The 20,602-nt window shown below is 35.7% G+C and overlaps 1 protein-coding gene across 3 annotated transcripts in view; it reads right to left on the bottom strand.

Moving 5' to 3' along the window:
* The window catches only part of LOC147078843 (uncharacterized), a 36,288-nt gene extending 15,904 nt beyond the window's left edge, over nt 1-20,384 (bottom strand). For all 3 annotated transcript variants that reach the window (XM_085950071.1, XM_085950070.1, XM_085950072.1), the window contains exons 1-13: nt 20,288-20,384; nt 19,896-20,057; nt 17,394-17,545; nt 13,925-14,042; nt 10,938-11,066; nt 9,090-9,172; nt 8,853-9,007; nt 7,919-8,071; nt 6,654-6,769; nt 6,428-6,546; nt 4,610-4,795; nt 3,807-3,973; nt 231-337 (exon numbers count right to left, since the gene is read on the bottom strand). In XM_085950071.1, the coding sequence (XP_085806197.1) occupies nt 231-337; nt 3,807-3,973; nt 4,610-4,795; nt 6,428-6,546; nt 6,654-6,769; nt 7,919-8,071; nt 8,853-9,007; nt 9,090-9,172; nt 10,938-11,066; nt 13,925-14,042; nt 17,394-17,545; nt 19,896-20,057; nt 20,288-20,297 (1,657 nt within the window). In that variant the 5' untranslated portion in view covers nt 20,298-20,384. The remainder of the gene's footprint in view (nt 1-230; nt 338-3,806; nt 3,974-4,609; nt 4,796-6,427; nt 6,547-6,653; nt 6,770-7,918; nt 8,072-8,852; nt 9,008-9,089; nt 9,173-10,937; nt 11,067-13,924; nt 14,043-17,393; nt 17,546-19,895; nt 20,058-20,287) is intronic.
* Between the last annotated feature and the right edge of the window lie 218 nt (nt 20,385-20,602).

The raw sequence follows: 20,602 nt of genomic DNA, 5'->3' as shown, positions 1-20,602 counted from the left end.
CGCATTCGAGTCAAAACCTTTGAAGCTCGACCTTAAAAAGGTCTCTATACCTGAAAGTCCAACTGCACTATTTTGCTGGCGTTACATCATAAAAAATGTAAATATGTTGTATTTATGGCGATTCTGTTCGAGAATCTATCGCCATAAGATGGCAGAGAAAGCATTAGGTACTTGGAGCTGACATTATATACTACATTTAAGTGATAAGATTTAAAATGTGTATACGATACCTTGCCGTGATGTCGATAGAACTTTTCCTTGATGCTCCTCCGGATTGGAATTCAACGGAAAACCGACTCCCATTTTTAAAGCAGCTGCAGTTGGCACCACCATTGATCTGTTAAAATAATATATTTGCTTGTATTTTCTTTATGAAATATGGTTGTTAGCCATTCGATTAACTTATTAGGAACATGATCTGCAGGCCTATATTATAACTGGTGATATAAAGTCACCCGAAGACATGACGTAAGCCAATACACGCTCGAGGCAAGCCGCCCAACACACACTGCTCACCATAGATATTATTATGCTGAAACACCTATTTGTGTATGGGGACAATAATAACGCCAGTATTTGACTAGCGTTATTTTCTCGAATGCTATTTTCACTCCGGTAGTATGTCACAATGATGTCATATGATGTCATGTCGACCGGGCGACTACATCTCGCAAGTTCTAACATAAGGCCCCTGGTCGGAACCGACGGCATGAATAAATAAATACACACATATATAATAAAAGTAAAACAGTAACCAAAGTGCTTCACAGAATATGTCAATATCTCTAGACCAGTGCTCCGCAACCTTTTCTCACCCACGGCACACCAAAGGTCTTCTGAGAATTCCACGGCACACCACACGTAAAACAATTAATACACCAAAACACGGACCCTACATCCTGAAGAGGACCCCAGGCCAGGATCTTTGGCGGCCCCCCTACCTATCGCTAAGGTTAAAGACAGTGTGATACTCTAAAATAGCGTTTTTCAAATGGTGTTCGAGGAAAAATATTGGTATTGATTGTATGTTTAGCGATTTTTTGTATTTATTAATACATCGACTTGAATTATGGTTAGCTGTCGGGGTGAGAACATTTTTATTATTTGTCCAGTATTGACATAATAATAAATTGTATCTTACAATCGCATGTTTTAAAATATTAATACCAGCGTAGTAAAATAGCGCCACAGGCGACTTTTTTTACCTTTCTTTTAAGGGGGGACATGCTCGTCGAAGGTCAAAATTGAGTTTTTATTGTATATTCAAACCATGATCCTGGACACTCCTTAAACGTTGTAGATGATCTATTTATATAATTTTGAAGCCTTATTATCCTTTATAGTTATTTTAAACATTTGATGACTGCATGAAGTATTTTTGTTACATAAAATAGTATTCTTTTAAACCTCTCGCTCTAATGTTTTAGAATATAGTCATATTTCGGTACATAACTGTGCAGTGGTGTTAAGATTTTTTACATTTATTAATTTTTAAACGCATTTATAAAACCATTAGCATAATTTATTATGAGATAATTTTTGTAAAATATTCACGATAAAAAATTATATTGATAATCTCTGTGATCCCAAATTTGACAAGAATTAGGCATTTTATTATTCAAAAAATCGGCAAGATTAACACATTTCAAGATGATTCTAAAGATATTTATTATAAGCTAAGTCTTTGACCATTTAAGTGTGATAAACATCTTATGAATAATGATTGCTTTATAATAATTATTGACCTAAGAATAAGGTAGTGTTTTTTTGAAATACGCCATTTCTTTTGTCATTCCCTAGTGGTTAAGCTACAACATACGGCCGTAGCCATAAAATGACAAACTATAATTGAAGTAGGGAGTAAAATGATATTGACGCGCGTGTTTGAACATGTACCGTTTAAAAAAAAAATAAAAAAAAATTCGGTTAAGTACATGTTCAAACACGCGCGTTAACATAATTTTACTCCCTACTTTAATTATAGTTTGTCATTTTATGGCTACGGCCGTATGTTGTAGCTTAACCACTAGGGAATGACAAAAGAAATGGCGTATTTCAAAAAAACACTACCTTCTTCTTAGGTCAATAATTATTATAAAGCAATCATTATTCATAAGATTTTTATCACACTTGAATGGTCAAAGACATAGCTTATAATAAATATCTTTAGAATCATCTTCAAATGTGTTAATCTTGCCGATTTTTTGAATAATAAAATGCCCAATTCTTGTCAAATTTGGGATCACAGAGATTATCAAAATAATTTTTTATCGTGAATATTTTACAAAAATTATCTCGTAATAAATTATACTAATGGTTTTGTAAATGCGTTTAAAAATTAATAAATGTAAAAAATCTTAACACCACTGCACAGTTCTGTACCGAAATATGACTATATTCTAAAACATTAGAGCGAGAGGTTTAAAAGAATACTATTTTATGTAACAAAAATACTTCATGCAGTCATCAAATGTTTAAAATAACTATAAAGGATAATAAGGCTTCAAAATTATATAAATAGATTATCTACAACGTTTAAGGAGTGTCCAGGATCATGGTTTGAAAATACAATAAAAACTCAATTTTGACCTTCGACGAGCATGTCCCCCCTTAAATAGCCAATGGAACATCGGCGAAGTTCAGTTTTAGTGTCCCGTCGTTTCTCAATTCAACCAATTCCTCTCAAATTTATAGAGAAAGCGCTTCTATAGAATTTTCAGCATTATTTGCAAAAGGGTTTCGAATCCAGTCGTATTGATTGTATGAAAGTAATGATGAAATTTCTTTTGCAGCAAAGTTAAATGTTTTTGAAACGGATCCAAAATTAATTGTTTGTTTTCAATGGTGGTCTGGTAGGTCCTTTGGTACATTTGTAGAGATCCTTGTCTTAAAATTATTTGTGTTTTTTTGGGAGCAATGTACCGCGGCACACCTAGCATCGTCTCACGGCACACTAGTGTGCCGCAGCACACCGGTTGCGGAGCACTGCTCTAGACAATGCATTGACGAATCGTAAAGTGGTTCCAATTGTTATCTCATAAGTTCAACATGAAGAAACAGCGAAATGAAAAAAAAAAATACATCAATCTCATTAATTGGTGTAATTATGGCCGCAAAAACGCGTTTGCGATTTCTTCTACAAAGGGTAAATTTTAATATTGTCACCATTATCAATAATTCTGACTGCTCTTGTGTAATGAAACCCATTCATCGTTTTCTCTCGTTCGGCGTCGCTCTAACTACGTCATATTTTCTGTGGAAACTATCGAACTTCACACTTACGTGGTATGTTTATATCAAATAATTTAACTGCACGATAGACGGCATCATGAAACACCTACCACATCCGTTCCTAACACTCATTACACTTTCATTTAAAAGTATTATATATATTCCAAATACGGATATCAAAAGTGAATCATACGCACCATTGACTCGCACCAGATGGGAAACAATTAATATTATATAATAATCACAAAGCTGACTAAATCAAACTAACTCTTGTTTCGGACCCCTGAATAACCACTACTAACTAAATATTGTATTCTAACTTCATAACTATTGTGTGATTATAATATGTTATTAACAAGTGGTTTCATAAGTGCATGACGTGCCGTTTATAAATAAATAAATATTAACTTTATTATAAACTACTTAATATTGTTTTTAATATCTGCAAACTCATATAATAAAAGCATAGGTTTAAGGTAGGCATAAGAGAAAATAATCTTCACGATTCAAGTGGAATTGAAATTAATTAATGAAAGAAATACCCTGAAGAAAAGGTTATTATAATATGTAATTACCTGGCGGGACCAACAGATGGCAGCGGAGTGAGCGGCAAAGCTGAGATTCCTTGCAGACTGGGCATAGTCTTGTTTGGGCAAATGGCCGAGATGGCCGTGTGGATTTTCGCGATGCTCTGCTTCAGCATAGACACTTCTCTGTTTGCCTCGTTGCTTTCTTTTGTGGCCTGAATACGTTACAGTATAATTTATTAGCCAGACATATTTATTTTGTTGTACAAGATAAAATAGTTATAAGATTGTTTATAACAAGGTGTTTCAATGTAGGACAATATGATTTTGGGCTTAAGCGTGCACCCACGTTGGCCGCGCGGCTTAAGCGTCGTCCTATAGCATCATGGGTCTCAGGTTCAAATCCTGGGTCTGACATGTACACAATATATTGTTTTTCAATTTGTGTATGAGTCGGAGTATGGACCTAATAGGTTGAGCAAGTGGCTGACATCCATTTCTCGTAAAAACAAAACACAGGTCGTGAAAATCGGTTAACTTCAAAATGAGTCGGTGCAGTTAATTTTTTTACCGGCAGGTTCGGCACTGTCGTTCTACTGTACAGGCGCAAATCTCGCATATATCGTGTGAAAATTCATTTTTTTTTCAATTTTTAATCCAGGCATGCAATCTTGCAATTTGCACTTGCATTTTTTTGTTATGGCCATGATAATACGTACTGTCAGCAGTAAATTTACGCACGTGTAAACGGGGTATAATACCGTATGTGTTTTATTTCTGTTTAATGCTAAATTTATGAATTTAAAAAATTAATTTAATACAGGTAGGCAATCAAGAAAAAAGAGTGTTACATTGTCATATTCCTCCCTGAGGTCTTTCTGCAGAGCGAGCAGGTCCGTGTTGGTGTCAATGAGCTCTTGCAGTGACCTCTTCATGGTGTGCATGCGGCTGTTCCTCTCCAGGTAGTAGCCGATGAACTCGACGCTGAATGCGGGCGGGATGTGCCACTTCTTGCGCACTTCTGTTAACGCCGCCAACTAACGGAGCAAAACATGAACTGATCAAATTAAATCAATAAATACTTAAATTAAATTGTATTTCAACATACTATTATACAAATTTAAACGTTTCGCCCATAGATCTACTCAACTGTGATTGGACTGGTTGGTGATTGAAATTACAAACTGGTCGGTAACCAATGTTTCGCAAAAAGGCGCTACATACTCTTTAGCTATTGAAATCACAACTGTATGTGGAACACAAGCTGTTTTGCACATGGTTCTGCATATATTTTCTCTAATATAAAAAGAATCTTTAACTATGATGAATATATATTATTATTTTTCAATGTGTATTTGGACGCAGAGAATGGACCGAATAGGTTGAACATGTAACTAACGTCCATTTCTTGCAGGTTACATATAAATTGTACATATAAGATTTCACCGTAGCATAGTTTGCCGTGAGCTTTCTTATCGGAAAGAGTTCATCGTATGCTATACGGTCATCTCTATAAATAGCACCGAGATGAAAAAATTACGCATTGTTCTGTATTTCTAATTTAATTAGATACCTATTTTGTACTGACTTTCTCTTGTATTTCAGTAGTTTTTAATACATATTATGTAAGTGTTTTAGGTACAAGTTGGTTTACAAGAAGCCAGGCGGGAACCGCGCCTATTTTCATAGCTGATTTTGGCAAAAATTAATGCATTCAAAAATGAAAACCTAACCTAACCTAACAAATAATCCGGTGTATCGGCTATTTTCAAAATTTGTTTGCCGCTGGCTTCCTCTGTAAGCCAACAAGAGCCGTGTTTTATTTAAACATGAATTTTATCTCAGTCCTATACGACACAAAAAGGTTGAACGGTCTTTAATATACGACCATATATTTCCAATACAACATTTCACGGTGAAGTGTGATACAGCGAACTGCATACGTACAAATTTACGGACACATTTCTCGCAACAAAAAACTATTAAAAAACCTCTTCATGAGACAATCAAGATGCACACCGGATTGTAGAGCCAATGAAAAAAATAATACAACACGTCTCTGATGACTAATCAAGGACATGTTGCTGACTGATTAAAATAGTAGCACCGTGAATGAACCCTCATTGAAATACATTAGCAGTGACGCGCAGGTTATTATTTAAATTTTAGTTGTGTCACTTTCGAGTTTTTCTTTGAGTAACTCTGAGGGTGGAAGATCATATTATATACTATACACATACAGTAGAACCTCGTTGATAAGAAATTCGCCGTAATTCGAAATTTTCGCAAAAAAAGTCCCTTGAACATTATTTTCATATAAAACCATACCTTTAGAGTCCTGGCATATAAAAATATTCAATAAATCAGAATAAAGTACACTATTTGATGAGCCAGTTTGAAAATTGTGACAGACTTTTCGTAAAATATCATAAATTAGTTATTTTAAGAAGGTAATACAAATAATCCTAACATTTTATGACCCATTAACACACACGGAACCGGAAATGTGGTAAACGATATTGATGAAAATCAATTTTTTTTTTAAATTTTAATATTTTTCCTCCATACATTTCATAATTCGAATTTTTTTTCGACTTTCGGTCCTGTGGAATTTGTATTAACGAGGTTTTACTGTACACTATCACGAAGAAAGAAAAAAATGAGTGTACCTGTGCATCCTGCAGTTCGAGGGCTACCGTATCGATTCCCATCAATGTGGCTTTGTGCAGCAACTTTCGACAGGCCGTGGCGCTCGTAGGTAATAATCGAGGCATTTTCTGCGTAGGAACTATATATAGATAACAAATAAAATGTAATTGCCTAAGCCTACATCACAGTTCAATTAAAAAATACGATTTTACTATGTCATTATTTAGTAAGTGAAAGAAATCTTACCCCAAGGTGCATTTTTTATTTCTTTTAGAGCTAGAAATCTTTTTCTGTATTTTTCTAGTTTCCGGACTGTTCTCAATTGTACGGCGCTGTCAGTATTAGCCTGAAGATCCTGTTTTCTAGAAAATAATAGACCTTATGAATTCCACATCCGATATCCCTAGCTCCATTTCCTATACTATGATAAAACCCCGTTAATTCATAAATTTTCTGTAAATAAATCTGTTAATACAAACTAGAGGTGAGTTGGAAATACTGTCACCAGTTTGTGTACTCAAGTTTCGGATGAAACTACCCATACTCAGTATGTGTTGCCCAATAAACTTGTGATGACATCATCGCGAGTCGCTGTTCTGTGCACTTGCCAGTTGGTAGACTTTCAACACTATTGACATTAAATGCGCGCAAACGAGATAGCACTTGAATATAGGTATATTTTAATTTATTAGGCTATTGCGTTCGAATGTATGAATAATAGGTCATAAATTTTGTGTCGCAGCACAGTGGTGAGATGACGCAGAGGCCTCGGCTTGTTATATGACCGCTCAAAACATGTTTAAAATTAAAAAAAATCACTGTAATTCATCTGTTAACAAGAATATTGTAAACTAACTGAAAAACAACTCATAAATTTAAAATGTGTTTAAAATTTTATAATAAATGGGAGTTTTCGACAAGCGGAGCTCAGAATATTTTTAGCGATTCTATTGAAGCCGATACACAGTCTGAGTTCCCTGAGCCGATACGTATTTCGAAAACTAATATGGAGTTGGTTTTAGTTTCAGTTGAGTATGAAACTTTTGTCGCATACGCACACCAAATACTCTATATAGTATTCCAAATACTAGTAAGTATTTTGGAACAAGTTTCTATACTAAGTATTTTTTTATACTGGTTGTAAGTATACTTAGTCTTCGAAATCGACCAGTTTTCCCATCTCTAAATTACAAACCTCCACCATGTGGAGGCCCATAATATCATATTATGATCCTATTAGGATCGGACATAGTCGAAAGAAGAAAGAATTTATGAACATTGTGAAAGTCTTTAAAATCTTTAAAATCTTATTTATATTATCTTTAAAAATCACTAATGTTGTCCAAATGGAGACATTAGTGAAAATATATCCGTAATGTATATTGGTATGTAGCGTGATAGATCCATGGATACAAAATCAGAATCAATTATTGTATCTTGATTTCAGATTATAAAAGTCCACACATTCTTCTAGAATGTAGTAAATCATTTGACATAATGGGAAATAATACCTTTGATGAGTTCTAAGTTGAAGGGCGAGCCAGTTACGTTTTCGTTTTCTGACGAGCGTTTTGTCAGAGTGCAGTTTGCAGTGTGCGTAAAACGGATCGGCCTGTTCCACTTCTTCCGAATGAGCTTCCGCTAATAGGCCCTCCCGTTGTCCGCTACAAAGAAAATATCAAATGTTAAAATAACGTAAGCTTGTTTCTAACAATTGTAATCAAATCTATTGTTGGGTTAGGAGTTGTGAAGGCAAATGAAGCACTAATTAATGATACATAAGCATTGTATTTACTTGTATCATAATGATTAAATTACACAACGACTCACCGATACATGGCAATCTCGTGAGCAGTTATTTACCATAATATAGAGCTCAAGAAATGATTCAGGTACCAATTGGATTGTCTCGATGTTTGCTATGATTGTTTCACATGTTGTATTCCAGAGTGTAGCTCTAGTACCTAGACCTAGACCTAAATACATAAGTACCTAGCCAAAAAAAATACTTTTGGTCAGGTTGGCGGCTATAAATCATTAGTAAAACATTACTAATTGAATTTACTAAGCATATTTTTGTTTTGTATTACTAATGTATATTCGGATAATGAATAAAGCCCGGTGACATTTATTGTGACAGCAATTACAACTATCGTGGCTGGATGTAGGACCTGACACTTTCTTCGGATGTTTTTAGCCATTCAAGGCAATCCGAAGAAATCGTTGGCTCCAATAATCGAGTCAGGCAAGGCAATAATAGACATTTTCTATTTCACTCACAACTTTAACTAAATTTTTAAGTGACATTTCTCGATCGGACCAGATGACGAGTCATCCAGTCTCCATGTCCAGCGTATGCCAAAAGGAGTCCTACATAACTTTTGGCGTCATGATCGCCTCGATACGCATAATAATCATTTACTGGTATCGTAAGTGGTTGTTTACCATGTGACGTGGAAATATGTCCTGCACATTCCCGCATCGCAGCCGATACAGATTCCAGTTCGGGAGAACATCTCGTCTTCGCAGAGGCAGCACGCGCGCGCTCCCCACCGGCTATACGCCATCTCAAACAGAGTCACGCCGGTCAACTTTTCTACCTGCAATTTCATCCAATCAATCAATCCGCTTGCTAAAGATCATAATATGGAGTGATTATATTGTTTTGTTGTGGAAGTGTACCTCTGAGAAGGCCACGCCCGGCACGTAAAGAGCGCAGACCAGATGAACCCACGCACCGACCTCGGTTTCTTTGAAAATACCACCTAGAATTGTACAATGGAGACGATAAACATATTTATTTTCATAGGCAGTGTTAATGTCAAATTGAAAGTGTCAAATATTTACCATAGTGTGGGGCTAGTCTATAAATACAAAATTAAGCTGTCCAATTCTACTCATCCTTTTGAAAGTAGCAATTTTTTACCACTCTGGGTTGAAGGAGACTTATATGCATTCCGTACATATTAGAAATTTTGAAGGCGGTTTGATATTCAAATCAAACGATTGTATGTGTGGTTGTATCGATAACAAGGTCATTGTTTTGTCTATTGGCAGCCCCGATGACAAAATCGCGGCTGGTGTTCCGGTTTGAAGCCTGTTGATTTGTTTACATAACTGAAGTACATATTTTTCAGTATTTTATGTGATTATTCGTCTTAAAAATAATGGTCAATGTCTTTATTATACAGTATAACCTTGTTTTTACGTGCCCGGAATTCACGTTTTCCCGGAAATTGCGTGTAATTTTTTCAGTCCTGATGTATTTCAGTACATTTAATACCCGCATTTACGTTTTTCTTTCCCGCGATTTACGTCGGAAATATTCAAAATATGCGAGTTACGCGCGCTTGACAATGATTGGGTCGTGACATTCGAACGGCGTAAGGTGTTTGGAGGGAAAACTCCGTGTCATTAGAACGGCGCACGGTGTTTGGTCGGCGAGCGACACTATGATTGGCCCGAGTTCGGCGCATAACAAGGTGATTGGTCCATTGGTCGCCATCTTTTCTTTTGACATTGTGTTTGTGTTTTGTATACACTTTACAAGTTACAAGTTCGTGGTTTATTTATTTCATATTGCTTTCGGTTCGATTATTATTCATTTTTACGTCCTCATTCTTTCAAACACATAATGTCTAACTAAAGGAAAGCTTTGTCAGTGCAAGAGAAAAGGAACATTCTCGAAAAAGTGAATAAACACGTAACAAAAATGCATGATTAATAAATGTACATAATTTTTTTAATAAAAAATTTCAATAAAAATTTATATTGAATGTTGTTTTTTAATAAAACGTTATTTTTTTAGAAACATAAAATTTAAATGTTCTTTTTTTTCAATACCCCCCTTTTACATTTTCCCTCCAATCAGGATTTTTTTTTCAGTCCCTTAAAAAACGTAAAATAGGGGTTATACTGTATATAGAATTGCCGAGAGAAACTTTCCACAGGTATATATTGTTAGATTTTATATTCAAATGTCTGCTTTGATGCAGTAATATATTAGATGCGTGAAATATCCAATTGATGTTGAATTTAATTATACACTATCCAATCCTATGAATTTAAGAATTCAAAGCTTATTTTTGCCTGTGGTAGAATCTCCACTTATGTAATTAACAAATTGGGTGACCAAAAATTGTCCACATGTACAATACCTTCCCCTATATACATTTAGGCTCTGTCTCTATACAAGATTTTTTTCAACATCTTAGAATGTGATGTATGTTTTGTTAGATTTTTCAATGTGTTATTTGCTATTGTCATTCATACAATTCTACAATTACTTTTGTACCACACTGGAGGCAAATTTGTTAGTCATATATTATAATATAGCAATTTACATACTTTGGGTTATTACCATGTCATTTGGTAGTATTGATTCAACGTACCAAAACAATTGCAGTCTACATTCTCAAGATGAAAATGAATGTAATTATTATTCCATAAACATTGTTAAACCAGACGAAGGTATCGCACACTAACTCATCAGGAAGAAAGAATAAAGTAACAATTAAAACATTCTGAAACCTGAATTAGGGCAGAGTTCACAGGTGGGGTTGACGACACCGGCTTTGCACGCCTCGCAGAACCATGGCTCGGTTGAAGCGGAGCTCACGGAACTCGATTCGCTCGTCACATCTGACACTCCGTAACATCCTGTAAACAAATATGTATCTTATAGATAAAATAGGAGATCACTCAATGACTAATTGAGAGGCTGACGACTGAACGAATACAATTACACCGGTTACCATGTTGAGTTAATCAACTTCAAAGTTATAAATCCAATTGTAAATTCTATGTTTACAGTCTTTCATTTCTATTTTTATAATCTGGGTAGCCGCCATTATTATATAGCATTCCATATTTTTCGTGTTCTACAATCAATAATCTTGGTAGGTAATTTCTTGGTGTCCTTCATTTTGAAACAAGTTCTCACATACAGTATTGGCCACATTGATATACTACTGGATGAATCATATGCTTCTTAAAATGACGCCCGATTTTCAGCGACTCGGCCAGTGTTAAAACTTACTGTTTTAATATCAGCGGACTTAACTCGATATAAGCTCACTTAATATTTGTCTCGAAAACGACCTGGAAATAATTATGAGTAAGCCCGATCTAGCTTGCATCTTACTAATAGTCAGCGCATGACGACTTGCTCTGTCCGCTCAGACATGAATTTTTGGTAGCTTGCAAGCTTTGGGTTGCAGACACCCTTAGGGTAACTTAAGAACACAAATTTAGTTTTACAGCCAGGGCAATACGGGTGAAATTCGGGAATCCATGTTAACGGTCTTAATGCATTATACCTACAAGGAAATATTATAAGACGATATTCGTAACATCTTCTTTTGTGGTACATTTTTAAAATGACACTTGTATGGGAACTCCTCATCTAGTAGTATATCAATGATTGGCCACCAGTGATGTCAACTTTATTGTAATTTTAGTGAATCTACTGGTATTTAATACCGGATCAAAGGTCGCATTCGCGTGATTTCGAAAGATACTTGTGAGAATATAACAATGGCATAGTTCGAAGGCCACTAATTTGTATTTCATCAAATAAAATAATTGTTGATTTATATAATTTTTTTTCAATTTACTGAACTGTGAAATTTCTATTTAGGACTGCAATACAATTTCTAACATCTCAAACTAAGTTCTGCAAAAACCTGGAATGGTGTTATACACTGCAATATCTGCAACAATCAAAGTCATTAAGAACTTCATTCACTTACATTTTTTTGTTACAGTTATGTTTTAAAAATAATTACTAGATAGATATTTTGAAGTTATACTTCTTTTGGCGCGTTTGGGAAATCAGATCAGAGTGTACTTTTGGCGTGTGATATCTAACACGTAATTTATTTTTTCACATGAAAAAAACGCACTCGATTGGATTCGAACAACCGATTGTTCGGTTATCAGCCGAACGCACTACCTTTACGCCACAGTATGATACTGCAATCGTGACGATTATACAGTATAATATTATAGTTTAGAATTGTTCCATTGCCTAGGCAGCGAATTTATTATTGTCGGCCATTTGCAATTCTTTACGTAAACAAACGATTAAACGTCAGAGTGACAGTTGGTACTTTAAAAATAAAAACAACGAGAAACCATTATATAATTTAGTAATATAAGTTAAAGTGTATAGAAATAAACCAACGGCGCTCCAATAAGCGGTCCATTTTCTTGAGTGTGTAATTCAACAAGATAATTAAGAGCTAGTCAAAGAATCTAGTTTATCACAAGTTTTGTTTTTGTTTTGTTACGCCAAAGAAGTATAACTTCTAACGCGCGTAAATAAGTATAAATTTTTTTTTTATTAATTATGTATTATTTACCTACACTATAAAATAAACAAGATATTCCATTAAATAAAATATCAAGATTTGCGAAGCGTTCCATCGCAGGAAAAGTATGGGCAGCATAGACTAATCTTTGATAAAAAATAATGTCGTCCTATTACCTTTTATAAAAGATTTTTTATAAAACACATTTTATAAATTAGAGACTGTTATAATGTAAAAGATTTCATGAAAGATCTTTCATAGGTCTAATACCAGCCTGAATGAGGAATTGATATAAAGAATGGTCCATTAATACTATAATTTATTGTCTTTATAAACATTTATATTGTTTGACCATTTATCCAAGATGAATGAAAATAATACCACTGTCCATGAGATAGAGGTAATGCAATAGTGGGAATAAAATGCTTATAACATTGTGGTTACACCGATTGTGAGCGATTATCATCTTTATTTCCCCACCAACCTCCAAATTTCTTGGTATTGTCACAAGACCAGGCAAGTGCGAAGTTACGGTCATAATTCGAGCGTAAATGCCAGAGACATTCAGTTCGATAGACATAGCGGATGTGAGCGGGCCTCTAATAGCTTTCCGTCGCTTAGTGATTGACTCAATGATACAGACTCATTCAGAAGTAGTTCGCCATTATCGCTCATTATCATCCATAAACTGTGTATCAAGTGCCGCGCACCGGGTGACCTAAAACGAGACAGTGCAACCAGACCACGGAGCCATCATAAATGTCAGTGACTGGCATTCTGTTAAATCGCCCCCACCCCTAGATCCGGACTCCTCATCATCCTTCCAAAAATTATACAGTCCACTGCGAAAAGCGCCACCACGCTGTATACAAAGCAGTTAAAACGACTTGTTTCATGCATAAATAGGTATGTGGTGTTATGAAAACTTCTCTTGACTAATTTTTTTTATTACTTGTCAATTATACTCGTTTAATTCTCAGCATCTCAATTGTCAAACACTACAATTTTATTCAATGTGGCCATTGTCTGCCACTAGGAAACATCACGAATTTTTAAACTATTGAATTTCTATAGCCGTGGTAATTTTATCAGTTATTTTGTATTGGAATAAGGGAAACCATCGTTCGCCACTGCATACTCAGTATAACATAGAACAGTCTTTTATTTTAGTAAGGTAAAATAATGGGCGTAGTGTTGATTACTGACCTTCATGGACAGTCACACCACAGCCATCGCACTCCACAATCTCATTGGAGTCGTCGCTGCGAGAACCCAAACAACCGGCACATATTAACATTTGCGATAGTTGCTCAGCTGATATCCCCTGTAAATTTCAATACAAATTTAACACAAATAGTTTACATACGATAGTAAAGAAGGAAAGCGGCTGAGTTATCACACATACAATAACTAAAGATCAGAAAGTAAAAGCCAATATGTCAAATCTTTTTGTTACTGTCATTTATTCATATTAGGCATTTACAAGCAGTGTCAATCTAAAATTACAATCATAATTTGTGGCATTGAGTGATGAACTACATGTTATTTAATTAATCCAGAGCGTTGGAGCAGACCCTTTATGAGCTGCTCAAAAAGTGAGGTTATTTATCAGTCGGCGGTGTTGCCATATTTCAAATAATTCCAGTGTTGCAAAGTGTCGAAATATACTATTTTCATTAGATTTTAGGACGAAAATTTAATAACAAAAAAAAACATCCGGAGCAGTTGAGCACTACAAAATTTCGGTGCTCCGGGTAAAATCCATTGCTCCGTTCCAACTCTCTGAATTAATCTTCATGTGACCATATGGGAGCGGTCTTAGTGTACCTTGTACCACAGTGGTTTCCAAATTATATGTTACTACGCCTTCCTTTTAAAAAATCTAACCTGGGGCCTCCCCTCCTTTATTTCATTAAATAATACAGACACCTTTTAAATAGCGAAAAATGTACAACTTAATACAACAAAGAAAAAAAACTTAATTAAGCATAAAAATAAACAAGATTTTACTAAGTGCTTTTATTATATTCATTTTTTAATTAATTTGTTTTTTCTTTCACAAAAGTTTTCTTAGCACAAAGTGCTTTTTTCTACTAAACGGGGTTGATATTTGGATTTCATTGCAGCTAATGCAGAAAATTCCATTTCGCATAAAAATATGATATTACGAATGGTATAGCACAGTGGTCGGCAAACTCATTAGTCAATAGAGCCAAATATCAACAGTACAACGATTGAGATTTCTTTTGAGAGCCAAATTTCTTAAACTTAAATTATGATATACGTAGGTAGTAAGTAGCTACACTGCTAATTTACTTAATAAACTTTAGTTATAGTTTTAAGTCCTAATTAAATTATAGGTAGGTACACTGAATAAAACTGAATATCATACGTAATAATGATCTTATTTATTAATAAAAATTAAATTGTAAGTTAGGTATCCATAAAATTGAATCATGACAATGACCGATAAACTCAATGTGAATAATGGCCATGCATCTCCTTGCAAAGTTTGGGTAAGTCAGGTTTGTATGTTGTTGATTTAATTTTAAGCACGATTCCAGGTTCTCATCGATAAATCGATTTCTCAATTGACTCTTTGAATCTTTGAAGATTTTATTCAGTACCTAATTAAATACAGAACTTGATTTTTCTTGACTCTTCTCCTCAGCTGCTTTCTTCCTTGCATAATCGACAAAATATTTAGTGCAAAATTACGAGTTTTTAGTTGTAGTATCTCTCTAAATTTGAATCCGCCAATTTTTCCCGACACATAAATACAGGTCGGTAAGCCATTTAAGTTTTGAATAAACGCGAAGTCTCGGTTTATTCAACATTACATTTACGGTTATCCTCTTCCATTTTCTTTGTAGCCATGTCAAATATGAGAGAGAGCATCTGTGGCAGAGCCGCACTCAAGGGGCCAAAGAGCCGCATGTGGCTCGCGAGCCGCGGTTTGCCGACCACTGGTATAGCAGTACCTACTTTACTTAAAACTTGCATTGCTTTTCTTGACAAAGTATTATATTATTTCTTCACTTCGATTCAATCAAAATTGAACTAGGGTTTTTGTTTCAATGAATTATCGCATGATAATTCTATCAATTTTTTCCTTTTCAATGGTAGTCAATCCAAATTCATCATCGTTCATTGACAAATGGATTCTATCATGGGCCCCCAGGCCAAAATCTTTGGCGGACGCACCTACCTATCGCTGAGGTTAAGGGCAGTGTGGTGCTCTAAAGTAGTGTTTCGTAAATTATACACGGGAGTTATCATTTAAGTACCCATGGAAATCATCATATAGGTATCACATCAAATTGCAAAGCACAACTACATTACATATTTAAAATATTTCATAGTCTTGAATCAAAGTAGCGCCACAGGCGACTTTATTTAAACTATTAGATTAAATTTGTGGTGTATGTTATGCCCGGGGCCCAGGCTCTTTATAAACTATGCATTTGCAAACTGCAAACCTGTGGCTACATTCATGTTAAACTTCTCGCACCTGCCTTTGCAACACTCCGCGCCTCCCAGTTTGGAAATCGCTGTTGTACCACATTCAAATGTGGTTTTGTGAATGTCACACCTTATTGGTGTGATGCATTGTAAATCTATACTTATTACGACGTCCATATTGACATGGTCTTAGGGCACCATATTAAAATATGGCTTTATGAATGACAGGGTGTTTATCCAACCGTGGCTGCATGGGGATAGCATGAAGGAATCACATTTAACTGTGGCAATGTGATTTTGCTGTATCCATATGGAAACCAGTGGCGAAAGGGGGAGGTTACCTGTGCAGATCCGACATAAATAGAGCACATTAAAATTTGTCAGTCAAACGTATTTGTTTTCATTGAACTAAGCCGGCTCGCACATCTAAACTCGTCTCGTCTGCAACACGCCAAATACGTCGATGTGACATAGTTTTTATTCACAAAACACACATTATCTAATGGACCTTATGCCTTACCTACTGCAACAGATTTCACGCAACTTACATCACATGTCGCTTATCCTCTGTGTTGCAGTTACGCATGTGCACACGCTACTATAATTCAAATTTCATACGTCAAATCCGCCGGACGCCATATCTCCTACTTACCCTCGTTCAAGGATTGAAAAATATCCGTGCACATATGATTATACAGGGAGGGACCACTCCAAAAGAATTCTACAGTAACAATCACTGTTTCAGTGTCTGATGGCATTTTTGTACAATGACGTTTGATTTTTATTGGCGACTTTGACGTTTCCAGAGGTTGCTCATGTCACTGTCGCTAGGCGCCTATGTCTGTGGCTGACTATGCAACATGAATGCGACATTCCTATAAGGTTTGACATATGGCTGTCCCACAGATGAGATGAGTTTACATGTGCGAGTCGGCTAAGACTACAATGTGTCGATAGTGTTTGATAGATTTTAAAATTCAATTACACCCTGCCTAATCTAAGCCATAGTAGCCAAAACATATTTTACATATAGAACTAATCAGCACCATCTGCAAATTGTATTCTTAGTTCAATGAAAACAAATAAGTATGAATGACAAAGTTTAGTGTGCACTAATTATGTCGAATCTTAACAGTCTACCTCCACCCTTCGCCACTGATGGACGCAGTCTGAAAAAGGAAAACATGATTCAAAAATAGATTGTCGAGTATACCTTAGAATCATTGTGAAGTTTAGCCCTCTGGAGTAGATCGTTTACAGTCATGTTGTTGGAATCATTGCGGGTGGATGAATTATTCTTGTTTCCAGTGAATTTTGTTTCCACTGATGAATCATCAGAGTCCTCGTCTTCTCCATTTCTGTCTTCTGGAAATTATTACCAGGTCTCGGATTAATTACGATTATAATGTTATTGTGATTAGTGTGGTACAAATGGTATTTATTCTTCAGAAATTACTTACTACACCTAAATTACAGTCGAAGACTATTTGTGATCCACTGGTTATAAAGGTGTGTTTAATTATTACATTTTTATTACCAAATGTCGTCAAATGATGAAATAAAATTAATTTATCTTTCATGCGTAATGATTTTCTTTTATAAATGCTGACTCACTCACGCTGTTGTGTGATCAAAGAAACATCACTGGTAACCAATTGAGACATATCGCGAGCCTAATACTACAAGGTTCTAAGTATTCGTCCTTGAGAAAACAAACCCAACAATGAAGTAGTATTCTAAGCTGCCACATTGTTACTTATGTTTCATCAAGGTCAAACACATAGAACCTTGTAGTTCTCCACTCGCGATATGCTAAGTGATTAAGCTGTGGGATCAGGTAGCGGATCGGTTACCTGAGAACAGCATCATAATTTTTATAGTCAATCGGCTTAAGATTTAATAATGCTGAGATAATGTTGACGTGAACATTCTATTTGTGATCATTGCTGTAATTGAATGCCTGCACGAGAATAGCGAATGCTGTGTCAGAATTGATGACACTGTCACGGAATCAGACGGGGTTGTGTCCATAGAGGTATTAAATAAAAAGAGGGGCAAGGAATCGGCTTTCTCATACAACTGAATGAAGCAGGCCAACAACAGCCGACAACTTACGAGAAATAGCGACGCGATAAAAAAAAATGCAGGGCATCACAGAGGATTTACTTTGGTCATTGTAACGTACCCATATAATATGTTTACGTGGAAATTTTGCCGCAAATTGATTACCAGCCTGCCTCACCATACTTTCATGTACCCTGCCGCCCCTAGGTTGTGTCCTTGCTCGGTTTCTCTTTATCATCCTCTTTGACTTCATACGGAAGTCAATACCAATTGACCGAGACATATCTGTTACTCCCACGGTGAAGCTATGTGACCTGGAATACGCCAATGACGCTATCCTATTTGACAACTCAATCGACGGTATTCAAGAGATAATGGATAGGTTTGAAAATCGATGTCAGAAAACCAACGGTTTGTGCAATAGCACCTGTCCTGATCCAGATTTCCCTTTGATTAGCGACAGGCAAAACATCGAGAGCGTTGACAGCTTCAAATACCTGGTAATACATATCACAGGAGATGTGCATTTTGCATAGAACTCGCTATCTGAATAAGAATGGCTGAAGCAACAATCAACTCGATGCGGAGTGTCTGGGACTCACGATTATATTTGGTCAAAACCAAATACCGCCTATTCGACACTTGTATTCTGACGGTCCAGCTTTACGGTAGCGAATCATGGCACCTTACGAAGGCTCAGAGCAACCGTATACTGAGGTTCGAAAACAGATGTTTGCGACGGATACTGGGAGTGCAGTGGTATACCGAGATAGCGTGGAGATAAGAGAATGCACCAAGCAGCCTCTAATCACACTGAGAGTGAAGAGGCAACATTGGACCTGGCTTGGCCATATGCTGTGGATGCCATAAGAGAATCTCAACCTGGCTTGCCTGTTCTTCAAGACAACCGGATTTCAGGTGTCCTGGAAGGCCGCTAAATAGTATCTATAGTGTATACAGCGGAGCTACGGGATGCTGGTATGACCTGGAACGACGCAAGAAGACTGGCAATTCTTGTAGGCGCCACCGCATATTATCCATATGCTTCAACTAAGGGGCGGATATGGCCGAAGAAAATTCTACTGACAAATATTGAAAGGCTCGGCGAAGGGTGATAAAAATGTAATACACACAACATGAAAAGGTGCCAGGAGTTATTATGATCTTATTGAGCAGATTCAAAATTTGCGATATAACATTTAGGATCTTTAGTCATTGTTTATAATTCGCAATAATTTTTTATAAATCTCTCGGGCCCCGTTCGCTTAATTTGCCCCTGTGCAGAATAGAATACAGTGTATCTGATACTCCCTGTAACAAGGGTGTCAAGCTGTAATGAATTGCAAATACAATAGTAGGTATATTGTTTTAATTTTGTTAGATTGACGTTGGTTATATCATTATTATTTATTTGAATATTATATATTAAACAAATCGCTAAAATTATATCTAAATTGATAAGCCACATTTTTACAGGTTTACATTTAAGTACTTATATCAAGAAAAATAAAATTGTATAGGTACCTACCTATACTTCATCGGAAAATATTTTTCTTGCCTATAAAAAGTTGGTTGGTAGGTAAGTGTTACCAAAATGAAACAACTAACATAGGTAATCTAAGTATTTGCAAAGATTTATAAATTAAAATACCTTTGGCAGCTTCATCCGAATCAAGAGAATAATCATCGCTCTCCTCAGCATGATCTTCAATCCTAAAATCTGAATCATCAGAGCTCTCTCCAAGATCGAAATCCAGTAAGGATTGAGCGGTCTCCACAGGTTTAACTTTCCTCTTTGCAGGATCTCGTTCAACTGAAATATAAATAAAAACATATTATCTCGCTAAACTGAACCACGCAATCAAATTTCCATCGACTGTCAGTTGTTAATAATGAATTCATTTTACGAAACACCGGTAACTATTCGGGGTTAAAAAAATTTGAGGTTTAGCCGACGGCAACATGCAAACAATGACACACACAGTATGGAAAATGAAATTATATATTGTTAAGTGTGTATATATATTAATAAAATGCACTAACAAGTACTCATATTGATTCATTAATATTGTTTTACACCAACGCTAAACGGACTTATAAACACTTTATAGTAGCGGACATTTTTATTCCTGTAATAGACATTTTCGCCTCTACTATTTTTTACACATTCATGACAAAGCGTAATGTTGCCAGACACCCATAGATAATATCCATTTATAGAATTCCCTTAAACCAGAGCTAAAATTCGAATAACTAACAATACAGTACCTATATTATGTAATCACGCTGTCAAATAAAATTTATTACTGAAATATTAATAAACAATGATATAGAAAATTTATTGATTTCGGCATGTGA

The sequence above is a fragment of the Rhyacophila brunnea genome, unplaced genomic scaffold (assembly GCF_057557595.1).
Source record: "Rhyacophila brunnea isolate RB1 unplaced genomic scaffold, BYU_Rbru_1.0 scaffold_10, whole genome shotgun sequence".
Classification (NCBI taxonomy): domain Eukaryota; kingdom Metazoa; phylum Arthropoda; class Insecta; order Trichoptera; family Rhyacophilidae; genus Rhyacophila; species Rhyacophila brunnea.
Note: the sequence above shows the minus strand (reverse complement) of the source record. Positions and strands in the feature narration are given on the sequence as shown.